Source organism: Oratosquilla oratoria, chromosome 30 (assembly GCF_046742065.1).
Source record: "Oratosquilla oratoria isolate Oo_2021 chromosome 30, ASM4674206v1, whole genome shotgun sequence".
In the NCBI taxonomy this organism is placed as follows: domain Eukaryota; kingdom Metazoa; phylum Arthropoda; class Malacostraca; order Stomatopoda; family Squillidae; genus Oratosquilla; species Oratosquilla oratoria.
In genome coordinates this window covers 31,804,761-31,827,420 of record NC_134806.1, presented here as the reverse complement: position 1 = coordinate 31,827,420, position 22,660 = coordinate 31,804,761, and the positions used below count along the sequence as shown (strand labels likewise).

The following is a 22,660-nucleotide window of genomic DNA, read 5'->3' as shown; positions in this document are numbered from 1 at the left end:
TGAAGGAAGTGGAGGACACGGATGGGAAGAGCAGGAAGTTTATGGTAAAATATGTGCCTCCTGAAACGGCTTCATGGAAAGAGAGAGAACACAAAAATATGTTAGAAGACACAAGGATAACACTAAATAAAATAATGGAAGATGAAGGAAGAACAGTTATAATGGATTCATAGCAGAGAAAAACAGAAGGGAAACAAAACATGATGGAGGTAGCAGAAAATTAAAACTGTCTTACACAAATATAGATGGCTTAATCTCTTCACTCTGGGCCAAAATCTCGCGGGCAGCATTAGCTGTCAGACGTACGATGTGTCGTAATAATACTTGCATCATAAACTATAGTCACCGCTTATATCGATCGTTCTCTCACCCGTGAATTTTGATAACCATAGAAAATGTGATGAAGACAGTTTAGAGAGTATGTCATTACGCAGGGGCAACTACAATAAATATAATCAAGACGCCGATATGGCAGCCTCGCATATCCACTTGCTCCTCATGCCGCCTACGTATGCGGCACCGTATGGAAGGGGTTAACAGGCTTGAATGAACTGAATGATTACCTGATGGAAAAAGAACCGGACATACTAGGAATTGTTGAGACAAAATTGAAAGGTCCACTACCACCCAACAGTGTGGGACATGGTGCATATAATTATTGGATTAAAAAAAGAGAGGTAAAACAAGGGGGTGGAGTTATGTTCCTGACTAAGAAGGATATAAATGTGAGGAATGTCACATATGGAAAGAATAGAGTAGAGATGAATATGATGGAAATGGAGGACAGGGAAGGGAAGAGCATGAAGTTTGTGGTAAATTATGTGCCTCCTTATTAAAACGGCTTTGTGGGAAGAGAGAGAACACAAAAATATGTTAGAAGACACAAGGATAACACTGGATAAGATAATGGAAGATAAACGAAGAATAGTTATAATGGGGGACTTTAATTGTAAAGAAATCTGCTGGGAAGAGATGACAGTGAAGGGTGGAGACGACTTATGGGAAAGTGTACTACTTGATATGGTTATAGAACATACAATGACACAATGGATACAAGGGAATACTAGGTATAGAAATAAGGAAGAATCATCAGGACTGGACCTAATAATCACATCAGAACCTGATATAATGGACAAGATTGAATATAAGACACCAATAAGTAAAAGTGATCATATATTGGTTGAACTGGAACTAAATGAGGAAAAATACATGGAAAAAAATTAACAATATAGAAAGGGAATATTGATGTATGTAAAAATAATTTTTGATAAAATAAGAAAATTCTTTCAAAAAGCAGACTGGGAAAGGATACACAAGGAGGAAACAACAATAAAACAAAAATGGAATATATTGACAAAAATTGATAGAGTGGAAAAGTATGTTCCAAGACAAAAACAAGAAAAAGGATATGTAGACTATTGGTACAACGAAAGATGTAGGGAGTTTAAAGACAAAACGGATAAAGCTTGGATAAAATGGAAGACAAAAGACCTGAAAAATGGAAAATATATCCTAGTTATAGAAATCAGTATGTACAAGTGTGCAGTGAAGAAAAGAGAAAATATGAAAAAGATGTCATAGAAAAATGTAAAGATCAACAAAAAAATATTTTATAGATTTGTAAACAACAAACTGAAAAACAAACAATAATTAGAGAAATTACGACAAGGAGGAGTTGAATGCACAGAGGAAATAGAAATGGCAGACATTATGAACAAGCATTTTAAATCGGTGTTTATGAGGGAGAACATACAACTTAGAGATGTTGAGTGGGAGGAGAAAGTCCCCCCTATGGAAGAGATAGAAGTAACAAGGAATGAAATAATTAATCACTTGAGTAATCTTGATGTCAGAAAATTGCATGGACCATATGAAATGGCAAACTGGATTTTGAGAGAATGCAGGAATGAACAGACAAAATACATAGTCTAATAAGGAGTTCATTGAAAGAAGGAAGAGTTCCAGAAGATTGGAAAAGAGCAAATATAGTACCAATATATAAAGGGGGAAACAAGGAAGACCCTACTAACTATAGACCAGTCTCTCTTACAAGTACGACAGCTAAAATTTGTGTAGGAATTATCAAAATTAGATGGGTAAGGCATTTGGAAAAAAATAAAGTACTAAATCCAAAGCAATTTCAATTTAGACAAGGATGATCATGCATCACAAACTTAATATGTTTCTATTTAAGGCTAATAGATGTAATATTTCAAGAAAGAGATGGATGGGATGATTGTGCATTTCTAGACCTGAAAAAAGCTTTTGATAAGGTGCCACATAAGAAATTGCTAAAGAAATTAGAAACTGCACGAGGAATAAAGGTCAAACTGCTGAAGTGGATGGAAGACTTCTTGAATGAAAGAAAAATGAGAGGGGTGATAAGAGATAAACATTCTAATTGAGATGAAATAAATAGTGGAGTTCCACAAGGAACAGTTCTGGCCTCAATAATGTTTGCTATATATATTAATGATATGGATAAAGGAATTAAAAGTTATATGAGCTTTGCAGACAGTGAAGAATTGTTGAAAAAAGTGAACACTGTGGAAGATTGTGAGTCACTGCAGAGTGATGGAATTCAATATTAAGAACTGTAGTATAATGGAATTTGGAAGAAGCAAAGAAAGAATAGTGGAATCATGTAAATTGGGAGAGGAAGAAATTAAAAAAGTAGAAAATGAGAAGGACCTAGGAGTCATTTTTATGAATAATTATATTGTCCCCTGAGAAACATATATACAAAATTTTTGGAGAAACTTACAATATAATAAGAACGATCAAAGTGGCATTTACACGCCTGGATAAAGAAAAGGTGAAGAAAAGGATTACAAAGGCGGAGCATGCCGACAGGAGACCTTTTGATCCATATTTAGGTTGGATGCGAAAAAAAAATCATATCAATAATAAAATAATAAATAAAAACTATAACAATGTAAATAACAAATAAAATAAATAAATGCATAGGTATAGTTAAATAATAAACAAACAGGTAAATAGTAAATAATAAATTGACATATAACTAATAATAAATGAAAATCAGACAGACAAATGATAACAAAACAAAAACAAATAATATAAGATAAATTATAATCATTACAGCATCTTACTTAGGTATTTATCTAAATGATTCTTAAAGCTTCGAACTGAACTACATTGTACTACCTGTGCAGGAAGTTTATTCCATTCATTAACTACACGGTTGGCAAAGTTGTTTCTACCTACTTCCAAATTGAATCTATTTCCGGACAGTTTGAGACCATTGTTTCTTGTCTGATTTTCATTCAATGTGAAAATTTTGTCACTTTTGATGTTGTCAATTCCCTTTAAAATCTTAAAGACCTGTATCAAGTCACCTCTGAGTCTACGCTTTTTTAGGGAAAACAGATTCATGTGTTTTAGTCGATTTTTGTATGATTTATTTTTGATATTTGGAATCAGTTTTGTGGCTCGCCATTGTACTTTTTCCAGTCTGTCACTGTCTTTAATGAGATTCGGTGATCATATGGAAACAGCATATTCCAAATGTGGACGAACTAACGATTTATATAGCTTGTTAATGAGTGATGGACTTTTGAAATCAAAAGATCGCGCAATCAGTCCCAGAATCTTATTTGCTTTCTCAGAGGCTGAAATACACTGCTTGGATGATTTGAGGTCGTTACTGATAATTATGCCGAGATCTTTTTCACTATCCACTTTTGTTAACGAATTTCCAAATAACTTGTAATTGTACCTACTGTTATTTTTACCTATGTGCATTACCTTGCATTTACTTGTGTTAAATTTCATTAGCCACTTTTCAGACCATTGCTGTAATTTATCTAAATCTTCTTGAATATGTTATTGGTTTGAGTGATCATTTGCCACTCCACACAGTTTTGTATCATCAGCAAATTTGGAAACAGTAGATTTTAGTCCATGGTCTATATCATTTATATATACAGTACTATGAGTAGAAGTGGCCCAAGAACGGAACCCTGAGGAACTCCACTTGCAACACTTTTCCATCCAGAAGTTTTTCCATTTAAAACAACTCTCTGTTTTCGACCATTCAACCAATTACTAGTCCAACCTAATAGGCTACCACTTATTCCATGCAAAGCTAATTTAGTAAGTAGTCTTTCGTGTGGGACAGTATCAAAAGCTTTTGCAAAGTCTAGATATATTAAATTATATTGTTTCTTTTGTCATAATTCGAGATAACTGTGTTGTAGAATTCGATTAAGTTAGTCACGCAAGAACGTTTCCGTCTGAAACCATGCTGGCTATCATTTATCAAACGGTTACTTTCTAAATGATGTTCGATAGCATCTCTGATGATAGTTTCCATTATTTTTCCTACGATTGAAGTCAAACTTTTAGGCTTATAGTTATTTGGTTTCTTTATGTCACCTTTTTTTAATATGGGAGTAACGTTAGCTAGCTTCCATTCTCTTAGGACATCTCCGGATATGATGGATTTCTTGAAAATAATTTCTAATGGAACAACAATTTCATTTTTCATTTCCATTAAGATTCTTGGATGCCAACCGTCAGGCCCTGGTGTTTGATTAACTTTGAGTTTGTCTATACACCTTTTAATTTTTTCTTTTGTTATATTTACCGTAGTAAGTTTACTCCAGACTTTTCACAGGTTTCAGTTTGGAATTCACTTTGAGGTGTTGCGTTTACGAATACCGAGCTAAAATAATTGTTTAAGATATTACACATTCCTTCATTTGAATATTCAAGTTGACCGTCAGCAGATAATAGTGGACCAATGTGATTCCTAACAACCTTTTTATCTCTAATGTAACTATAGAATTCTTTGGGATTCTCTTTGGATTTATCAGCGATGTTTATTTCGTATTGTCGTTTTCTTTTTCTTATTGTCTTTTTTAAATCTCTCTGTATTGATACATAACTTTCATAGTCATTAGATGCACCCGAGCACTTATATTTCTTATAAGCCTGTCTCTTTTTAGCAATACTTTTTTCAGTTTCTTTGTCGAGCCACTTTGGGCGAGCCTGATTTGGGGGACGTCTGTCCTTAAAAGGAATGTAAGTTTGAATCATCTTAGTGAGCGTATTTTGAAATATTTCCCACATCTGATCTACAGGGCTTTTGTTTAATTTTGCCTCCCAATCTGTAAGCTGAAGCTCCTGACGTAGTCCTGTGAACTGAGCTTTACTGAAATCGGGTATTTTAGAAACACAAGTACTGTATCTATTCTAAAATTGTTTTGGAGTTTGAATCTAACTAAGTTGTGATTGCTATTTGCAACAGATTCACCGACTTCTACATCAGTTACCATGCTTTCGCGGCTAGTCACTTTGATAAGACCAAGATATGCAGTGATGATGTGGTCACCAAGTACAAAAAAATGTATAACAAAGCTTGAAAGAATACAAAGAGCAATTACAAAATTGGCACCAACACTCTCAGAACTATCATATGAGGAGAGACTAGCAAAACTTGAGCTATAGACATTAGAGCAAAGAAGAGAGAGAGGAGACTTGATACCTATTTACAAAATCATGAAAGGCATAGAAATTATTGATAGAGAGGATCTAATAAAATGGGATAGTAGAGATAAAAGAGGACATGGAAAGAAAATCAAGAGACAGTTATAGAAGAGACCTGAAAAAAAAACAGCTTTCCCCACAGGGTAATTGATGTTTGGAACAAGTTAGATGAAAATGTGGTGTGTGCAACAACGATACACGAATTTAAAAACAGTCTAGATAAAACGAGATATGAAGACAGGGCACCACGAGCATAGCTCCCCTTCCCATAAAATACGACTAGGTAAATACATGATTGGCAGAGAGATGGCAATGATTGGACTCCGAAAAAAAAAAAAAAATCTTCATGGATTCAACGACAAGGGAGTATCTGTGTTGTATTAATAGGGAAAGGGAGAGTTCATGGTGTAGTGGGAAGGTGGAAAACAAAAAGCAGAATGGGAGGGATTACTGAAGAAAATGGAAGGAAATGAGGAAGGGGAGGAACGGGCCCCAGAAGTCAGAAGGAATGTCAATAAACAATGCACAGACGATAGAGGTGAAGTTGAAGAGATTACTAAAAATGTAAAAATTAGAAATATAGATAAGAGCAGAGCAATGGAAGGTGAAGATAATTATTTCCATGGATTTAATGAGGGAGGATATGACAACCTCCCCTGATTAGCAAGTCTAGAGGAAAAACTAGCATAAATGAATGAACAGTGGGAGGTTAGGTTTAGTCAACTTGCACTGATTATGCAAAGAGTTCATAAATTGAAAGAACTAAAGAAGGAGAACCAAAACCTAAATAAAGAAATAGAATTAAAAAGACATTTAAAAGAAGTAAAGGGTGACAATGAGGAATTAAAGAAGAAGAATAAAGAGTCTAGAAAAAGAGGTAAGTGGTTGGAAAAAGGTTCAGGAAAATTGCAAAATTTAATTTAGAGATATAGTGAAGCAACGGATGAAGGAACACACTAAGGACACAGTTATTAAAGTGATGAGAGAGAAGGAGAATATAGTAAGAGACAAATAGAACTACAAGAGTAAGAGAGGAGAAAGAAAGAGTGAACATGGTACTAATAATATTTCAAGAAGGTGAACAGGAAGTAGGGAAAGAAACTAAAGAAATATATAGGCTTGGGAAATACAATGTAGACAAGACCAGACCAATTAAGATTAAATTCAGGTCACAAATGACAGCAGATAATATCTTATCAAAAACAGGAAAACTAGCAGAAAGTGAACAATACAAACAGGTATGGATAAAAAGAGAGATGAATAAAGAGGAAAGAGAGGAAGAGAAAAAAAAGAATCGAAGCTAGGGAAAAAAACGAGAACAGAACAGAGTCAGATAAAGAGAAATTCTATTGGAGAGTAGTGGATTTGAAAGTGAGGAAATGGTTCATAGGAGAAAAAAACAGAAGGGAAACAGTAAACAGGATGGAGGTAGCAGAAAATTAAAAGTGTCCTTCACAAATATAGATGGATTAATACAGGGCTGTGGAGTTGGAGTCGGAAGCAATTATGGTGTCATTGGAGTCGAAGTCGGTAAAAATATACCGACTTCGACTCCAGTTAAATTTACACTTTATAAGGCCTTCGTTTAGTCTGTAGTGTTATGCAGTGTACACTCCTTAAAAGTAAATCATATATATAAAAAAACAAAAACAAAAAAAAAACACACATTTTATAAAATGTAATAAAACTCACCGTCTTATCTTCGTGGTCATTCCACTAAACCCCCAAAACGTCCTAGTGTAATGCTAGCTTTCAAATTTATACATAGACCGATAAACATCCAAATTATTACTTGCATAAATTAAATACCTCAATTTTACACCTTTTGACAGTCATGGGAGCTGTAATATTCCTGTCAAGTTCCATATGCATCATTTCCATCACTCCATCTTTTTGGTGGTTTCTCCCACTGCTGTGTTGCCAAACAGTAGGATAATTATGATTTCAACTGTAGACTAAAGCAATAATATTATCTTTTTTCCTTTCCCCTTCTTTTTTCCCCTCAATACTTTTTAACAATGAATTATTGAAATAAGGATATTTAAAGTAGAAAAAAAATTCACGTTTCAAACATGTTCAACTGTATCTTGTTTTGTACTCGTATCGATAAGATCGGTTCTAGAACCAGAGTAATGTCCATCGCAATAATCGCATAGCAGTACCATTATGTAGTTAAACCAAGAGGTACTTGTGTCAGTAATTTCAGTATTTTAAGACAAAAGAAGGTATGAAAACATATGAAGTATAATGATACCCAAAAAGTATGTATGATACATATACCTTTCAGTATCATACATATTCAGCTGTAACACTCGACATTGCACTGTACTTGTATGAATAAGGTTTATTTTCTCTATATTTACTGTTTCCTTTCAAGAAATTTTTCTAAACTTCTTTTATAAAGTATTTTAATTTTTTTATTTTGTATTTGCAAAACTATATATGTAAAAAAAAATCTTCCATTATATATTTTTTATTATTAGGTTTGTATATCCTTTACAAAGGTTATATTTCAACCTTATACAGTACAGTATTTTTGTTTTTGAAACGTACCTATCACTTATTTGCAAAGATATATATCATGCCAAATGTCTTACATTATAGAATCTTTTTTTTAATGAATTTTCTTCAATATCCTTTCAAAAATTTTGTCTCTGCTTCACTTATAAAGTATTAATGAAGAGTTCAAACATACAAAAGCCACACTATAACATATATAATTATTCTTTGATATAAACCAGTTATAATGATATAAGTCTACTCAAGATTGGAGCGTATGTGTGTTGTATAGGCTTTATAAAATATGTAGGCCATAATCAGTTAATTACATGAAGAGGAGTTGGAGTCGGTGGTGCCAAAAATAGAGGAGTCGGAGTCGGAGGTTTTGTGTTCCGACTCCACAGCCCTGGATTAATAACAGGCTTGAATGAACTGAATGATTACCTGATGGAAAAGGAACCTGACATAATGGGAATTGTGGAGACCAAATTGAAATGTCCATGACCACCCAACAATGTAGGACATGGTGTATATAATTATTGGATTAGAAACAGAGAAGTAAAACAAGGATATAAATGTGAGGAATGTTACATATGGAAAGAACAGAGTGGAAATGATCATGATGGAAATAGAGGACAGGAACAAGAAGAGCAGGAAGTTTTTGGTAAATTATATGCCTCCTAAAACGGCTTTGTGGGAGGAAAGAGAACACAAGAATATGTTAGAAGACACAAGGATAACACTAAATAATATAATGGGTGATGGAGGAAGAATAATTATAATGGGTGACTTTAATTGTAAAGAAATCTGCTGGGAAGAAATGACAGTGAAGGGTGGAGATGACATATGGGGATATGTACTACTTGATGTAATTATAGAACATACAATGACACAATGGATACAAGAGAATACTAGGTATAGAAATGAGGAAGAGCCATCAAGACTAGGCCTAATAATCACATTAGAACCTGAAATAGTGGACAAGATTGAATATAAGACACCACTAAGTAAAAGTGACCACATATTAGTAGAACTGGAACGAAATGAAGAAAAAGACATGAGAAAAAATGAACAATATAGAAAGGGAAGAATACATACATACATATACCAAAGGCTTTTTCCCCCTTACATGGGGGATAGCCAAAAAGAAAAAGGGCATAGAAACCACTCCCACCCATTCCATTCCCTACATATTCCACTCCCCTTCACCCTCCACCCTACCTCTTATCTTGGCACCTCCTGGATGACAGGTCATCCCTGCATCCTGTCCATTGCCCTGGGTCAGAAGCAGTGTCACAAGACACAGCACATCCACAGCAAGACCGCTTCATAAATTCAGCGACCCCCCCCCCCTCTCCATTCCCTCATGCAGAAAAGGAGAAGGGGAGAAATCCCTTCAGGCTGTGTCACATTTTTCTCATATATACTTCCTCACCCCCCATCCCCCACCCACCTCCCCTCATGCATCACAGCATCATCCATACACAAGCCTTCTCCATTTACCCCTATCTTCTGTCCTCTCCCATCCTTCCTCAACAGACATTCCTCTCTTTTGTAATGCCCCTTTCACCCCATCCATTCATCTCATCCTAGGACGCCCCTTCATATTCACTCATACCTCTGCCCTCCACACCTCTTTTACTAATCTTTCTTCACTCATTCTTTCCATGTGTCCAAACCATCCTAACACTCTTTCATCAATCTTATCTCCCAGCTCCCTTTCCACCCCTGTTCTCCTCACCTCATTTCTCGCTCTAGCCTAGTAACCCCTATCATACTTCTCAGACATTTCATCTCAAATACATTCAAACTATCTCTTCCTCTCTTATGTTCCATGTTTCTGCCCCATACAGTGCTGTTGGCACAATCACTCCTTCATATAACCTCCTAAACATCCATTCTCAGATGTCTATTTCTCATTACACTTTTTAATCCACCAAGGCATTTACTCGCTTCTCTCAATCTACATTCTACCTCCACCCCCACTCCTCCCTTTCCTGCCACATTCGCACCCAAGTATCTAAAACTATCCACTTCCTCTAGTCTCTCACCCTTTATGCTCACTTCCAGCCTGCTGTCACTCTCTCCCCTTGTACATCTCATCACCTTCCTTTTGCCCATATTTATCTTCAGCTTCCTTCTTTCACACACCTTCTCAAACTCTGTCACTAACTTCCTCAATCCCTCCTCTGATCCTGCTATTAGCGCAGTGTCGTCAGCAAACAACTGGCCTATTTCCCACTTTTCTCTATTTTCTTTAACCATCTCCAACCCCTGACCCACAACCCTTGCATTCACCTCTTGCACCACCCCATACATGTATGGATTGAACAGCCAGGGGGAAATAACACATCCCTGACGAAGTCCCACCTTTACCTCAAACCATTCACTCTCTCCATTTCTAATCCTAACACAAGCTCTACTATCATAAAAACTCTTGACTCCTCTACAGGTTTCCTCCTATCCCATATGTCTGCAGTACCTCCCACAGTGAATTCCTGTCTACCCTGTCGTAAGCCTTTTCCAGATCCATAAAAGCCCAAAAAATATCTTACCTTTTCCTATAGCTTTCTCGCATATCTGTCTTACCACAAAAATCTGATCTACACAACCCCTACCTGTCCTAAAACCACCGTTCCTCTCCTAATCCTCTCAGTCAAGACCCTCCCATAAGCCTTCCCAACTACACTCAACAAACTGATCCCTCTGAAACTACTACACTCACACTTGTCCCCCTTTCCCTTGTAAAGCGGAACTATACAGGCGGAGTACTCCTCCAGTCCTCCAGCATTCTACCCTCTCATAAACAAACATTAAATAACCTCACCAGCCAGTCCACTATAACTGTACCTCCTTTCTTCAGACATTCTGCATGGCATCCATCCAACCCAGGTGCCTTACCTGCTCTCATCATCTTAATAGCTGCTTTCACTTCATCTTTTCCTATTTCTCCTCTATTTTCCCCCCAAGGGCCCAGAACAGATTGACCTCTTATTAACAGACTAAAAGGGGGTTAACAGTGTCCATTGATGTGAATAATCCATTGATTTGGAGTGGTTTTTGTGTGTGTTTGTATTGGGGAGGAGATCACCAAAAACACTGAAAACACTGCAAACACAGCTAATAAACGTCTAAACATCCACACCGATCAAGATCTTGTTAACAAGTAAACAAAACAAAGTGCGTGCCATCATGCCATCAGCCACTCAGCGGACAAACGGCGAACTAACGGACGCATTCACCCTACCCGCGAAATTTAAAATGCTGGACCAGACCAGTGGATTTTGTTCTTTGCATCCAATATCCAGTAATGCGGTGTCCGTTAATGAGAGGTCAATCTGTACTTTGATGAAGTTGGGGGGCTTGCGTGAAGCAATGAAGGGTCAAGCAGTGGCAGTGGGGTAGTCTTCCACCCTGGTAGGGTTGACCATGCTGCTAAGGTTGACCCAAAGCTTCCAGACTAAACCTGTTGGCCACCTTTTCACCCTCAGCCTAATATTCCATTTTTCCCTCCTTCCACTTCCAGTTTGTGCTGGCACTAACTGGATAGGTAATACCGTATATACTCGTCTATAGGTCGACCCCCCATTTTTGGCCAAAAAATCTGGAATTTTCCATATACCTCATGTATAGGTCGAGTGGTTTGTTTTTGTTTTTGGTGCTGTGAGCATTCCACTGCCTTAATGCTTTGAAGTAGCATGGCTTGCCTGGTATAGCAATTGATTATTATGGTTTTTTCACTTCATTAATTCTGATGTATTCTGGTTTATGTTTTTTCAAGTTCACTGATTTTAATATTTAATAAGTTTCACTGAAATTGCCAGTTCAGCGGAGTGAAAAACTTGAACAGATTGCCAAGTACGGTAGATTACCAAGTACGGTATTCGGAATAAACTGGGTAGGCGTGTTTCGTTAGAAAAAAATTTAACCAACACTCAGAGTTAGTCTTGTAATCTCAACTGTGCGGATGATCAGGCTAATGATAATGTGGAGGAGAAAGATGATGTTGATGTTCCTATGGCTGATGAGGTTGATTCGTATGACGATACTCGACACAGAAGTGAGTGGGAGGAGCTGTTTGGTGGTGAAGATGACGACATCAAGGAAAACGATTTTGGTGGATTTCAGTTAAAATATTTAGGGTTATACCATGTGTCACTGTAACAGTAACAAGTTGGCAATACTGAACAGTTTGTTTTCGTGATGGTGAGATCCATGCATTGTTTTGGTAACAATAACATATACCATGTAGAAAGCTAAATTTAGGTAAATTTTTAGTTTCGACCAAGGGCGCAACATAGCAATAAAAATTGATTATTAATTTTGTAGATTATAATGTATCAACGTAATATGCAATTTTGTGATCAGAAATAAAAAAAAAAAACAAGAAAGATGCTAAAAAATTTCTTAAGTAATGAAGTCGTGTCGGACGAATAATACGTCATATTTGTTATGATACATGCTGACGACGAAGAAATGAGAAGTTGGCGGGCTTTTCAACCACTTAGCTTGCTGGCTATACAAAGTTCTTGCAACTTGAAGGAATGCATGTATCTCCGCTCCATAACATTCCTTCAAGAAAATGTACCTGGCGAGGTACTGTCGGAAACACCGAGGCCGTCAATTGACAGACAAGATGGCGTTCCGATCCTATGCTTGTGGCAAGGTATTTTTCATTTTCACTTCCGCCCACAAAATTGCATATTACGTTGATACATTTTAATTTATAAAGTTAATGATTAATTTTCTATTGCTATATTGCGCCCATGGTCGAAACTAAATTATAAAAAAAAAAGAAAAAAAAAATTGAGAATATCACAGCATTTCATTATTTTTTTTAAACAATTATGGGTACTGTAATAGTATACATGATATAATAAGCTCGCCTGTGTTAAGAAATTTAACAAACAGGTAAAACCACAGTATGGGGTTACCGTATCTAGAAGGAATTTTACATGTTTTAGTACGTACCGTGTATTTTATGTACCCATTGTTTACTGGTAGTATTTAGTAGGTAAATATTTTGATTTCTGAACCTAAAGAAAAGGTAAGAGTTCTTCCTAGCCTTTCTTGTCATGTCTGGATTTCAACCTAACAAGATTATTACTTGTGTATAGGTCGACCCCTAGGTTTTGGCCTAAAAAAATTCCTTAAGATTTCGACCTATAGACGAGTATATACGGTAGATGGACAACCCGTCACTCTTCCCCTTGGTGAACTCGTCTATCCCTCTTCTTCATATTGCCTACCCAGCTCTACACTCCAGTCTTTCTCTTGTACTTACTGGGCAGGTTCTGGTAACCTAGTGCCTTCCAAGCTGCATGCTTGAACCCTGTCAAGTGGGGATGTATACTGTGAGGTCCCTACTCCCTGCGAGGGCCGAAAGCCCGCCGACTGGGGAATACATGTTTGTGAGGAAGGTACCTGGCTGCTGACTTCCTTTCCCCCCTTTCCAGTACACATGCAGGATGACTACGCTGGCCCCATTCTTTATGGGACAAAACTCCAGAGGACAAATCGGGTTGTCAAAGTCTACAGCTCAATTCCGAGGTCCTGCATGTGTAAATGACCATATTCTGGAACTTTCTGGTCCTATGGGGAACTTTCCTTCACCTCCCAAGGCATTGGGAGGCCATAGTATCTTTCTTCCATGCATTTCTCTTAACTAACTTTCAAATATGGCCACAACCAATGCAGAAAACGATAACTCTGCAGCAAGTAACAAACTGGCACCTATACCTCCACCCCCAGACCCTCCTGATCCTCCTGACAAACCTGGACCTAACTTGGACTCCTCTCTCGGCACAACCAAGGATAAGGAAAAAGGCAAATCTCAGAATAAATCTATCAAGCCCCAGACGGGAAAGTCAACAAACATTAAAAATCTTAGAGTTCTTCACATTGAAGATATTCCTTTCCAATGTAACTATGAGATTATCTCAAATACCCTAGGTGACTTTGGTAATATCTCAGAAATTCGAATGAACTTCCTTGAAAATAAACAAAAGTGGGAAGCTTGGGTTAATTTTAGTAAATATGAGGATGCACTCAAAGCCAGCTGTAACATAGGCAGCCTAAAAATATGTGAATCTGATTTACGAGGAGCTTTAACAGACAGAGTTCCAACTAATCTAGACATATATGTACCATCTGAATGGGCTCCAGCTATTGATCAGCAACTAGATGATGATTACTCAAGGACTCCCAATCCTCCTATGTGGTTGATTGCTACAGCAAAGGAAGAAAATTATAATTATTACAAATTTAGCAGGTACCTCCAAAAGAAAGTAGGTGGCATTAAAAGTGGAGACATTTCCCGCTTTGGAAAATTCACTGTGCTAGTACATGCAAAATCCAAAACGCAAGCCCAGATGATGCTTCTGATGCAGGTTAAAGATAATGAAATGCTTAAGGAGATCAAGCCTCATTTAAACTTTAGTTATGGAAGAGGAGTCATCTTTGACAAAGATCTGTATGACTTGACAGAAACTGTAATCCTGAACATGAGCCCCTCTACAGTATGGAAAGTAAAAAAGGCATCTAATACTGGTATGATAATTTCAACATTCATCGACTCTGACATACATTCCCATATAACATTTGAGAACGAACAAGTGAGAGTAAGACCCTTCCACCAAAGACCAATGCAATGTTTCAATTGTATTAAGTATGGCCACTCATCGAAAGTATGTAAAAATGTTAAACTCTGTATTAACTGTTCTGATCTTCATCACGATGCATGTTCCAGACCAAAGATTGACATGGACTGCCCATTTGAAATATCTGAAAAATAAATGCAGTAATGCAATGAACATTCTAAAAGTATTGGCTCATACTTCTTGGGTTGAAGATAGAAAAACATTACTGAAGTTGTATAAGACACTTATGTTTTCAAAAATCTCGTATGGTTGCAAGATCTATTCTTCAGCCTCTCCAAACCAGCTCAAAATGCTTGATTTGATACACCATGCAAGCATCCGCCTAGCTACTGGTGCATTTAAAACTTCGCCTATTCCAAGTCTTTTGGTAGATGCGGGCGAATTACCCCTGGATATTTATTGCCAGTCTTACTAAGATATTGGTACAGACTACAGAGGCTCCCTGAATCTATAACTTTTAAAATGGTAACTAAGGAAACCTATTTTAACTTTTATGAAGCTCATCCAAAATCTCCTCAACCATATGGTTTTCGGGTGAAGCAGATTTTAATTAACATAGAAATATGCATGAGGTATTACCTTTCAAACCATCAATAACTCCTCCCTGGAAGCTACCGGAAGTGACTTTTTGTAAATATTTCAATGGTTTTAAGAAAGACACGACAGAGGTTGAAGCCCGTTCAATTTTTATGAACCATGTTGTAGAGCATAGTGATACTACTTATATCTTTACTGATGGCTCCAAATCTGATGCTGGCATTGGGTTTGGAGTCTATAGTAGCAACTTTTTATGCAGAGGGGCTCTTTCTATTTCAGCCTCTATCTTTACAGCTGAGCTGTATGCTATTCTAGCTGCTGTTGAGAAAGTGGCAACTCTGGATACTGGTAGCTTTACCTTTTTCTGTGGCTCCAAAAGCGTGTTGGAGGCACTCTGTGCTTATAACTTTACGAATCCTCTGGTTTTAAAAATCTTACAGCCTCCTTCCACTCCACTACAAGCTTACTTATTTCTTCACTTACTAATATAGCCACCCTTCTCTCCCTCGTCCCCTCTTCACTCCTGAGTACCTCCCAGCTACACTCCCAAACTCACACTCGCCCTTCCCTTTCATTTTAGAGTCACTCAAAGCCAGCACATCCATCTTTCTTCTCGCAAACATACTGCCTATCTCTTCCCTTTTACTCTCATCTGTACCACTTCGACGCACATTAAAAGACCCAAACCTTAGGGTACTGGTTTGAAAACTCCCAGATCCTCTTATGTCTTTATTTTTTTTAGGAATGTCCCCTTTGGGGCTACAGGTAGTAGGGCTCCTAATCCCATCCCCTGTCCTGTTTTTTGTCGCCTCAAACGACTCAAGTGGAAAGACTTGGTGGTAGCATTCTCTTCCCCCACCACAGAGTAGGCAAAAAAAGGAAATGAATATTCAGAGAAATGGTACAGAACAGTAACAAGTGGTTGGGGGACAACATAACGGAGGGACAGTCATAGTATACGAGGTCCATTCAAAAAGTATCCGACTTTGGTCCATAAAAGGAAAAATAATTTACCATTCAGGAATCCATTTTTGTGGCTGTTGACGGCACCCTTACTGCGCATGTGTGGAAATTTTAAAAGCTGTAGTGTGCGCCAGTTCCCATCTGTTAAGGCTAGAGTGCAGTCATCCAGTACGTACTCGTCGGATTATCATCCTTACGCAACATGTCGGAGCGCATCGAGCAGCGCTATTGCATTAAGTTCTGCCACAAGCTTGGTGATACACAAGTGCAAACTATCCAGATGATTCAGCAAGCCATTGGCGATGAAGCCATGGGAATAACACAGATAAAGGAGTGGTATAACCGCTTCAAGCAAGGACAAACCTCAGTTGAGAGCAAGCCATGGTCTGGCAGGCCATCCACCAGCAGAAACGAAGAATTCATTGCGAATGTTCATCGAATAGTGGAGGACGACCGTCGTATAACCATCAACGAGATTGTCGGAGAAGTAGGAATAAGCACAGGATCAGTTCATACAATTTTAACCGAAGATTTGGCCATGCGACGAGTGTCTACAAAATTTGTTCCAAAGTTGCTGGTGGAACAGCAGAAACAACTCCACCTGGAAATTGCACAAGACCTGCTTGACTGTGCTAACAGTGATTCTGACTTCATGAAGACCATCATCACTGGTGATGAGACATGGGTGTATGGATACGACCCGGAAACAAAATTTCAGTCATCACAATGGAAACATCAGACATCACCAAGACCAAAAAAAGCACGACAGGTTCGGAGCAATGTCAAGGTAATGTTGACATGTTTTTTTGACTCCAGTGGTATTGTGCATCATGAATATGCACCAGCAGGACAAACAATTAATAAGGAGTATTATCTGGAAGTTATGCGACACCTTCGCAATACTGTGCGATGAAAACGACTGCAAATGTGGGCTGCGCACAACTGACAACTTCACCATGACAATGCACCTGCTCATTCTGCCCACCTGATCCAAGCTTACCTGGCCAAAAACAATACTCCACTTGTTCGGCACCCTCCCTACTCTCCAGACGTGGCACCTTGTGACTTCTGGCTCTTCCCTAAACTGAAAACAACCCTTAAAGGGAAGCGCTTTGAGTCGAGAGAGGAAATTATGAGAAAAATTATGGCAGAGCTCTATAACATTCCAATTTCGGCATTCCAGAGATGTTACCAGCAGTGGCAGCACCGCTGGGAGAAGTGTGTGCACTCCCAAGGGGAGTACTTTGAAAATGATTGAATAAAAGTTTTGAAATGTACACAAATCTTTTCTTTATGGACCAAGGTCGGATACTTTTTGAATGGATCTCATAAAATTGTCATCATTTCTCTGTGAACAGAGTTTTCCTCTATCACACAGACAAAATGATGTGTGGGTCTGGTCCATAGGGGTGCCCCATATAGACCCTAAAGTATCAACTGCATGCTACTCTGCTACAATAACATGCAGCCAATACCCCAAGTACGGTAGCAAAAACTTGTGAAAGAATTATTAAAATTAGATGGGTAAGGCATTTGGGGGGGGGGGAAATGTACTAAATCCGAGGCAATTTGGATTTAGACAAGGAAGATCATGTGTCACAGATTTGATGTTTCTATTCAAGACTAATAGATACAATACAAGAAAGAGATGGATGGGCTGATTGTGCATTTCTAGACCTGAAAAAAAAGCTTTTGGTAAGGTGCCACATAAGAAATTGCTAATGAAATTAGAAACTGCAGGAGGAATACAGGGCAAACTACTGAAGTTGATGGAAGATTTGTTGCATGAAAGAAAAATGAGAGTGGTGATAAGAGACATTCTAATTGGGATGAAGTGATAAGTGGAGTTCCACAAGGAACAGTTTTGGCCCCAATAATGTTTGCTATATATATTAATGATATAGATAAAGGAACTGAAAGTTATATGAGCTTCTTTGCGGACGACAATGAAGAAGATTGTGAGTCACTGCAGAGTGATCTCAGTAAAGTATGGGAACAGAGTAGGAAGTGGGAGATAGAATTCAATATTAAGAAGTGTAGTATAATGGAATTTGGAAAAAGCAAAAAAAGAATAGTAGGATCATATAAAGTAGAAAATGAGAAGGACCTAGGAGTCATTATTATGAATAATATGTCCCCTGAGAAACATATAAACAAAATTTTTGGAGAAACTTATGATTTAATAAGAACAATCAAAGTGGTATTTACAATCCTGGATGAAGAAATGGTGAAGAAAATACTGGTCACTTTGATAAGACCAAGATTGGAGTATGCAGCGACGACGTGGTCACCAAGTACAAAAAAAATGTATAACAAAACTTGAAAGAATACAAAGAGCAATTACGAAATTGGCACCAACACTCTCAGAACTATCATATGAAGAGAGACTAGCAAAACTTGAACTACAGACATTAGAGCAAAGAAGAGAGAGAGGAGACTTGATAACTATTTATAGAATCATGAAAGGCATAGAAACTATTGATAGAGAGGATCTAATAAAATGGGATAGTAGAGATACAAGAGGACACAGAAAGAAAATCAAGACAGTTATAGAAGAGACCTTTAAAAAGAACAGTTTTCCCCACAGGGTAATAGACTTTTGGAACAAGTTAGATAAGAATGTGGTGTGTGCAAAAACAATACAAAAACTTAAAAACAGTCTAGATAAAATGAGATATGAAGACGGACACCACGAGCATAGCTCCCCTTCCTGTAAAATACAACTAGGTAAATACACTCTCTCTCTTTCTCTCTATCTCTCTCTCATTTCTGTCTCACACCTGATTTTTTTTCCCCCAATCTTTCTTGACATATATTTCTCCTCATCAAAGTTGTAAAATTTCAGGAAGACATCCCATTTCTTCTATATCTTAATTATCTTACTGAATTATCTGTGAATTTCTTCACAGAATTTTTTCACTCTTGTTTAGTTTGCTTTGGTGAAGTTGTATCTACCTTTTCTATATAACTTGTCTCTATTATGCATTCCCTAATGCCATGTTAAATTTGAGAACTATATGATAGCTTCTATCTGTAGTATATTTTACAAAGGCAAAGGATTACAAAGGCAAAGCATGCCGACAGGAGACCTTTTGATCCATATCTAGGTCGGATGCAAAAAAAAAAAAAAGAAAAAAAAAAAAAAAAAAAGAAGAAAAAAAAAATCATATTAATAATAAATTAAAACTATAACAATGTAAATAACAATTAAAATACATAAATAAATGCATTGTTATAGTTGAATAACAAACAAACAGGTAAATAGTAAATGATAATAAATTGACATATAACTAATAATAAATGAAAATCAGACACAAATTATAACAAAACAAAAACAAATAATATAACATAAATTATAATAATTACAGCATCTTACTTAGGTATTTATCTAAATGATTCTTAAAGCTTCGAACTGAACTACATTGCACTACCTGTGCAGGAAGTTTATTCCATTCATTAACTACACGGTTGGCAAAGTTGTTTCTACCTACTTCCAAATTGAATCTATTTCCGGACAGTTTGAGACCATTGTTTCTTGTCTGATTCTCATTCAATGTGAAAATTTGGTCACTTTTGATGTTGTCAATTCCCTTTAAAATCTTAAAGACCTGTATCAAGTCACCTCTGAGTCTACGCTTTTTTAGGGAAAACAGATTCATGTGCTTAAGTCGATTTTCGTATGATTTATTTTTGATATTTGGAATCAGTTTTGTGGCTCGCCGTTGTACTTTTTCCAGTCTGTCAATGTCTTTAATGAGATTCGGTGACCATACGGAAACAGCATATTCCAAATGTGGACGAACTAACGATTTATATAGCTTGTTAATGAGTGATGGACTTTTGAAATCAAAAGATCGCGCAATCAGTCCCAGAATCTTATTTGCTTTCTCAGAGGCTGAAATACACTGCTTGGATGATTTGAGGTCGTTACTGATAATTACGCCGAGATCTTTTTCACTATCCACTTTTGTTAACGAATTTCCAAATAACTTGTAATCGTACTTGCTGTTATTTTTACCTATGTGCATTACCTTGCATTTACTTGTGTTAAATTTCATCAGCCACTTTTCAGACCATTGCTGTAATTTATCTAAATCTTCTTGAATATCTAATTGGTTTGAGTGATCATTTGCCACTCCGCACAGTTTTGTATCATCAGCAAATTTGGAAACAGTAGATTTTAGTCCATGGTCTATATCATTTATATATACTATGAATAGAAGTGGCCCAAGAACGGAACCCTGAGGAACTCCACTTGCAACACTTTTCCATCCAGAAGTTTTTCCATTTAAAACAACTCTCTGTTTTCGACCTTTCAACCAATTACTAGTCCAACCTAATAGGCTACCACTTATTCCATGCAAAGCTAATTTAGTAAGTAGTCTTTCGTGTGGGACGGTATCAAAAGCTTTTGCAAAGTCTAGATATATTAAATCTATATTGTTTCTTTTGTCATAATTCGAGACAACTGTGTTGTAGAATTCGAGTAAGTTAGTCACGCAAGAACGTTTCCGTCTGAAACCATGTTGGCTATCATTTATCAAGCGGTTACTTTCTAAATGATATTCGATAGCATCTCTGATGATAGTTTCCATTATTTTTCCTACGATCGAAGTCAAACTAATAGGCCTATAGTTATTTGGTTTCTTTTTGTCACCTTTTTTGAATATGGGAGTAACGTTAGCTAGCTTCCATTCTCTTGGGACATCTCCGGATATGATGGATTTCTTGAAAATAATTTCTAATGGAACAACAATCTCATTTTTCATTTCCTTTAAGATTCTTGGATGCCAACCGTCAGGCCCTGGTGTTTTATTAACTTTGAGTTTGTCTATACACCTTTTAATTGTTTCTTTTGTTATATTTACCGTAGTGAGTAAGTTTACCCCAGACTTTTCACAAGTTTCAGTTTGGAATTCACTTTGAGGTGTTTCGTTTACGAATACCGAGCTAAAATAATTGTTTAAGAGATTACACATTCCTTCATTTGAATATTCAAGTTGACCGTCAGCAGATAATAGTGGACCAATGTGATTCCTAACAACCTTTTTATCTCTAATGTAACTATAGAATTCTTTGGGATTCTCTTTGGATTTCTCAGCGATGTTCATTTCGTATTGTCATTTTCTTTTTCTTATTGTCTTTTTTAAATCTCTCTGTATTGATACATAACTTTCATAGTCATTAGATGCACCCGAGCACTTATATTTCTTATAAGCCTGTCTCTTTTTAGCAATACTTTTTTCAGTTTCTTTGTCGAGCCACTTTGGGCGAGCCTGATTAAGTTCAGTCTTGCTGGTGTATTTGGCCTCTATATCTTGTTCTTTCTTTGACACATTGAGTCATTATATTGTTCATTGGTATATTCAACAGTGTATTACTCCATGAAGAATCACTTCTACTTGTTTCCCACAGTCTTTTTATGTTTAGAATTGGTTCATATAAGTAGACACCTATATACAAATGCACAGATACTCTGGTATAATAGTTGGTTCCAGAGTGCCATACAAAATCTTTACTCTTTACTAAGTGAAGTATAGGCTGAACTAGTGGTTGTGACTGACATCCTGGGGGCTGTGGGTCTCTTGCAAGAGAACTGGGGCAGTGTATTGACTGACTGATTGACAAAAAATGTATATACAAATAAATAGAATAGATAGTATAAAATTAATGAAATTATGGATATTTTATATCATTAAAGTCTGAGATAATTTTTTTTTTCATGTTATTCTTACAGGTGAATCAGAGTCACCAGGGCAGGTACAGCTGTACTCCTTACAATCGCCATGGTACTGCAGGTTCTTCTGGAGATATGGAGGTTTGTTATTTACACAAATTTGTTTTTATATTTATATATACATACATATACCAAGGGCTTTTCCCCCTTACAAGAGAGACCTTGGAGTAATAATCAGCAAAGACATGACACCGGACAAACATATAAACAAAATAGTCAGAGAAACCTTCAACCTATTAAGGTCAATCAAAGTGGTATTTGACTATTTGGATGAAGAAATTATTAAAAAAAAAAATATTAGTTACATTAATAAGACCAAAACTGGAATACGCAGTGGCACTATGGACACCCAGTACTAAAAAGAATATAAAGAAATTAGAAAGAATACAGAGAGCAACAACAAAGTTGGCACCAGCTCTTTCCAATTTAACATACAAACAAAGATTATCCAAATTGGAACTACCAACACTGGAGCAGAGAAGAGAAAGAGGTGATCTACTGACTATAGAATCATAAAAGGAATGGAAATCCTTGATAGGAATGATTTACTAAAATGTGACAATGGAAAAACAAGAGGACATGAAAAGAAACTCAAAAAGGATAACTATAGAAGAGATCTGAAAAAAAAAATAGCTTCCCACACAGAGTGCTGGATATCTGGAATAATTTAGATAAAGAAACAGTGTGTGCAAACACTATTCAAGATTTTAAGAAAAAACTTGATGCTGAAAGATACAAAGACGGGTCACCTCAAGCA

At 36.9% G+C, this 22,660-nt stretch overlaps 1 protein-coding gene across 10 annotated transcripts in view; it reads left to right on the top strand.

Moving 5' to 3' along the window:
* tutl (immunoglobulin superfamily member turtle) overlaps positions 1 to 22,660 on the top strand; it is a 302,646-nt gene that overhangs the window by 39,864 nt on the left and 240,122 nt on the right. For all 10 annotated transcript variants that reach the window (XM_076212759.1, XM_076212758.1, XM_076212755.1 and 7 more), the window contains exon 8: positions 21,904 to 21,984. In XM_076212759.1, the coding sequence (XP_076068874.1) occupies positions 21,904 to 21,984 (81 nt within the window). The remainder of the gene's footprint in view (positions 1 to 21,903; positions 21,985 to 22,660) is intronic.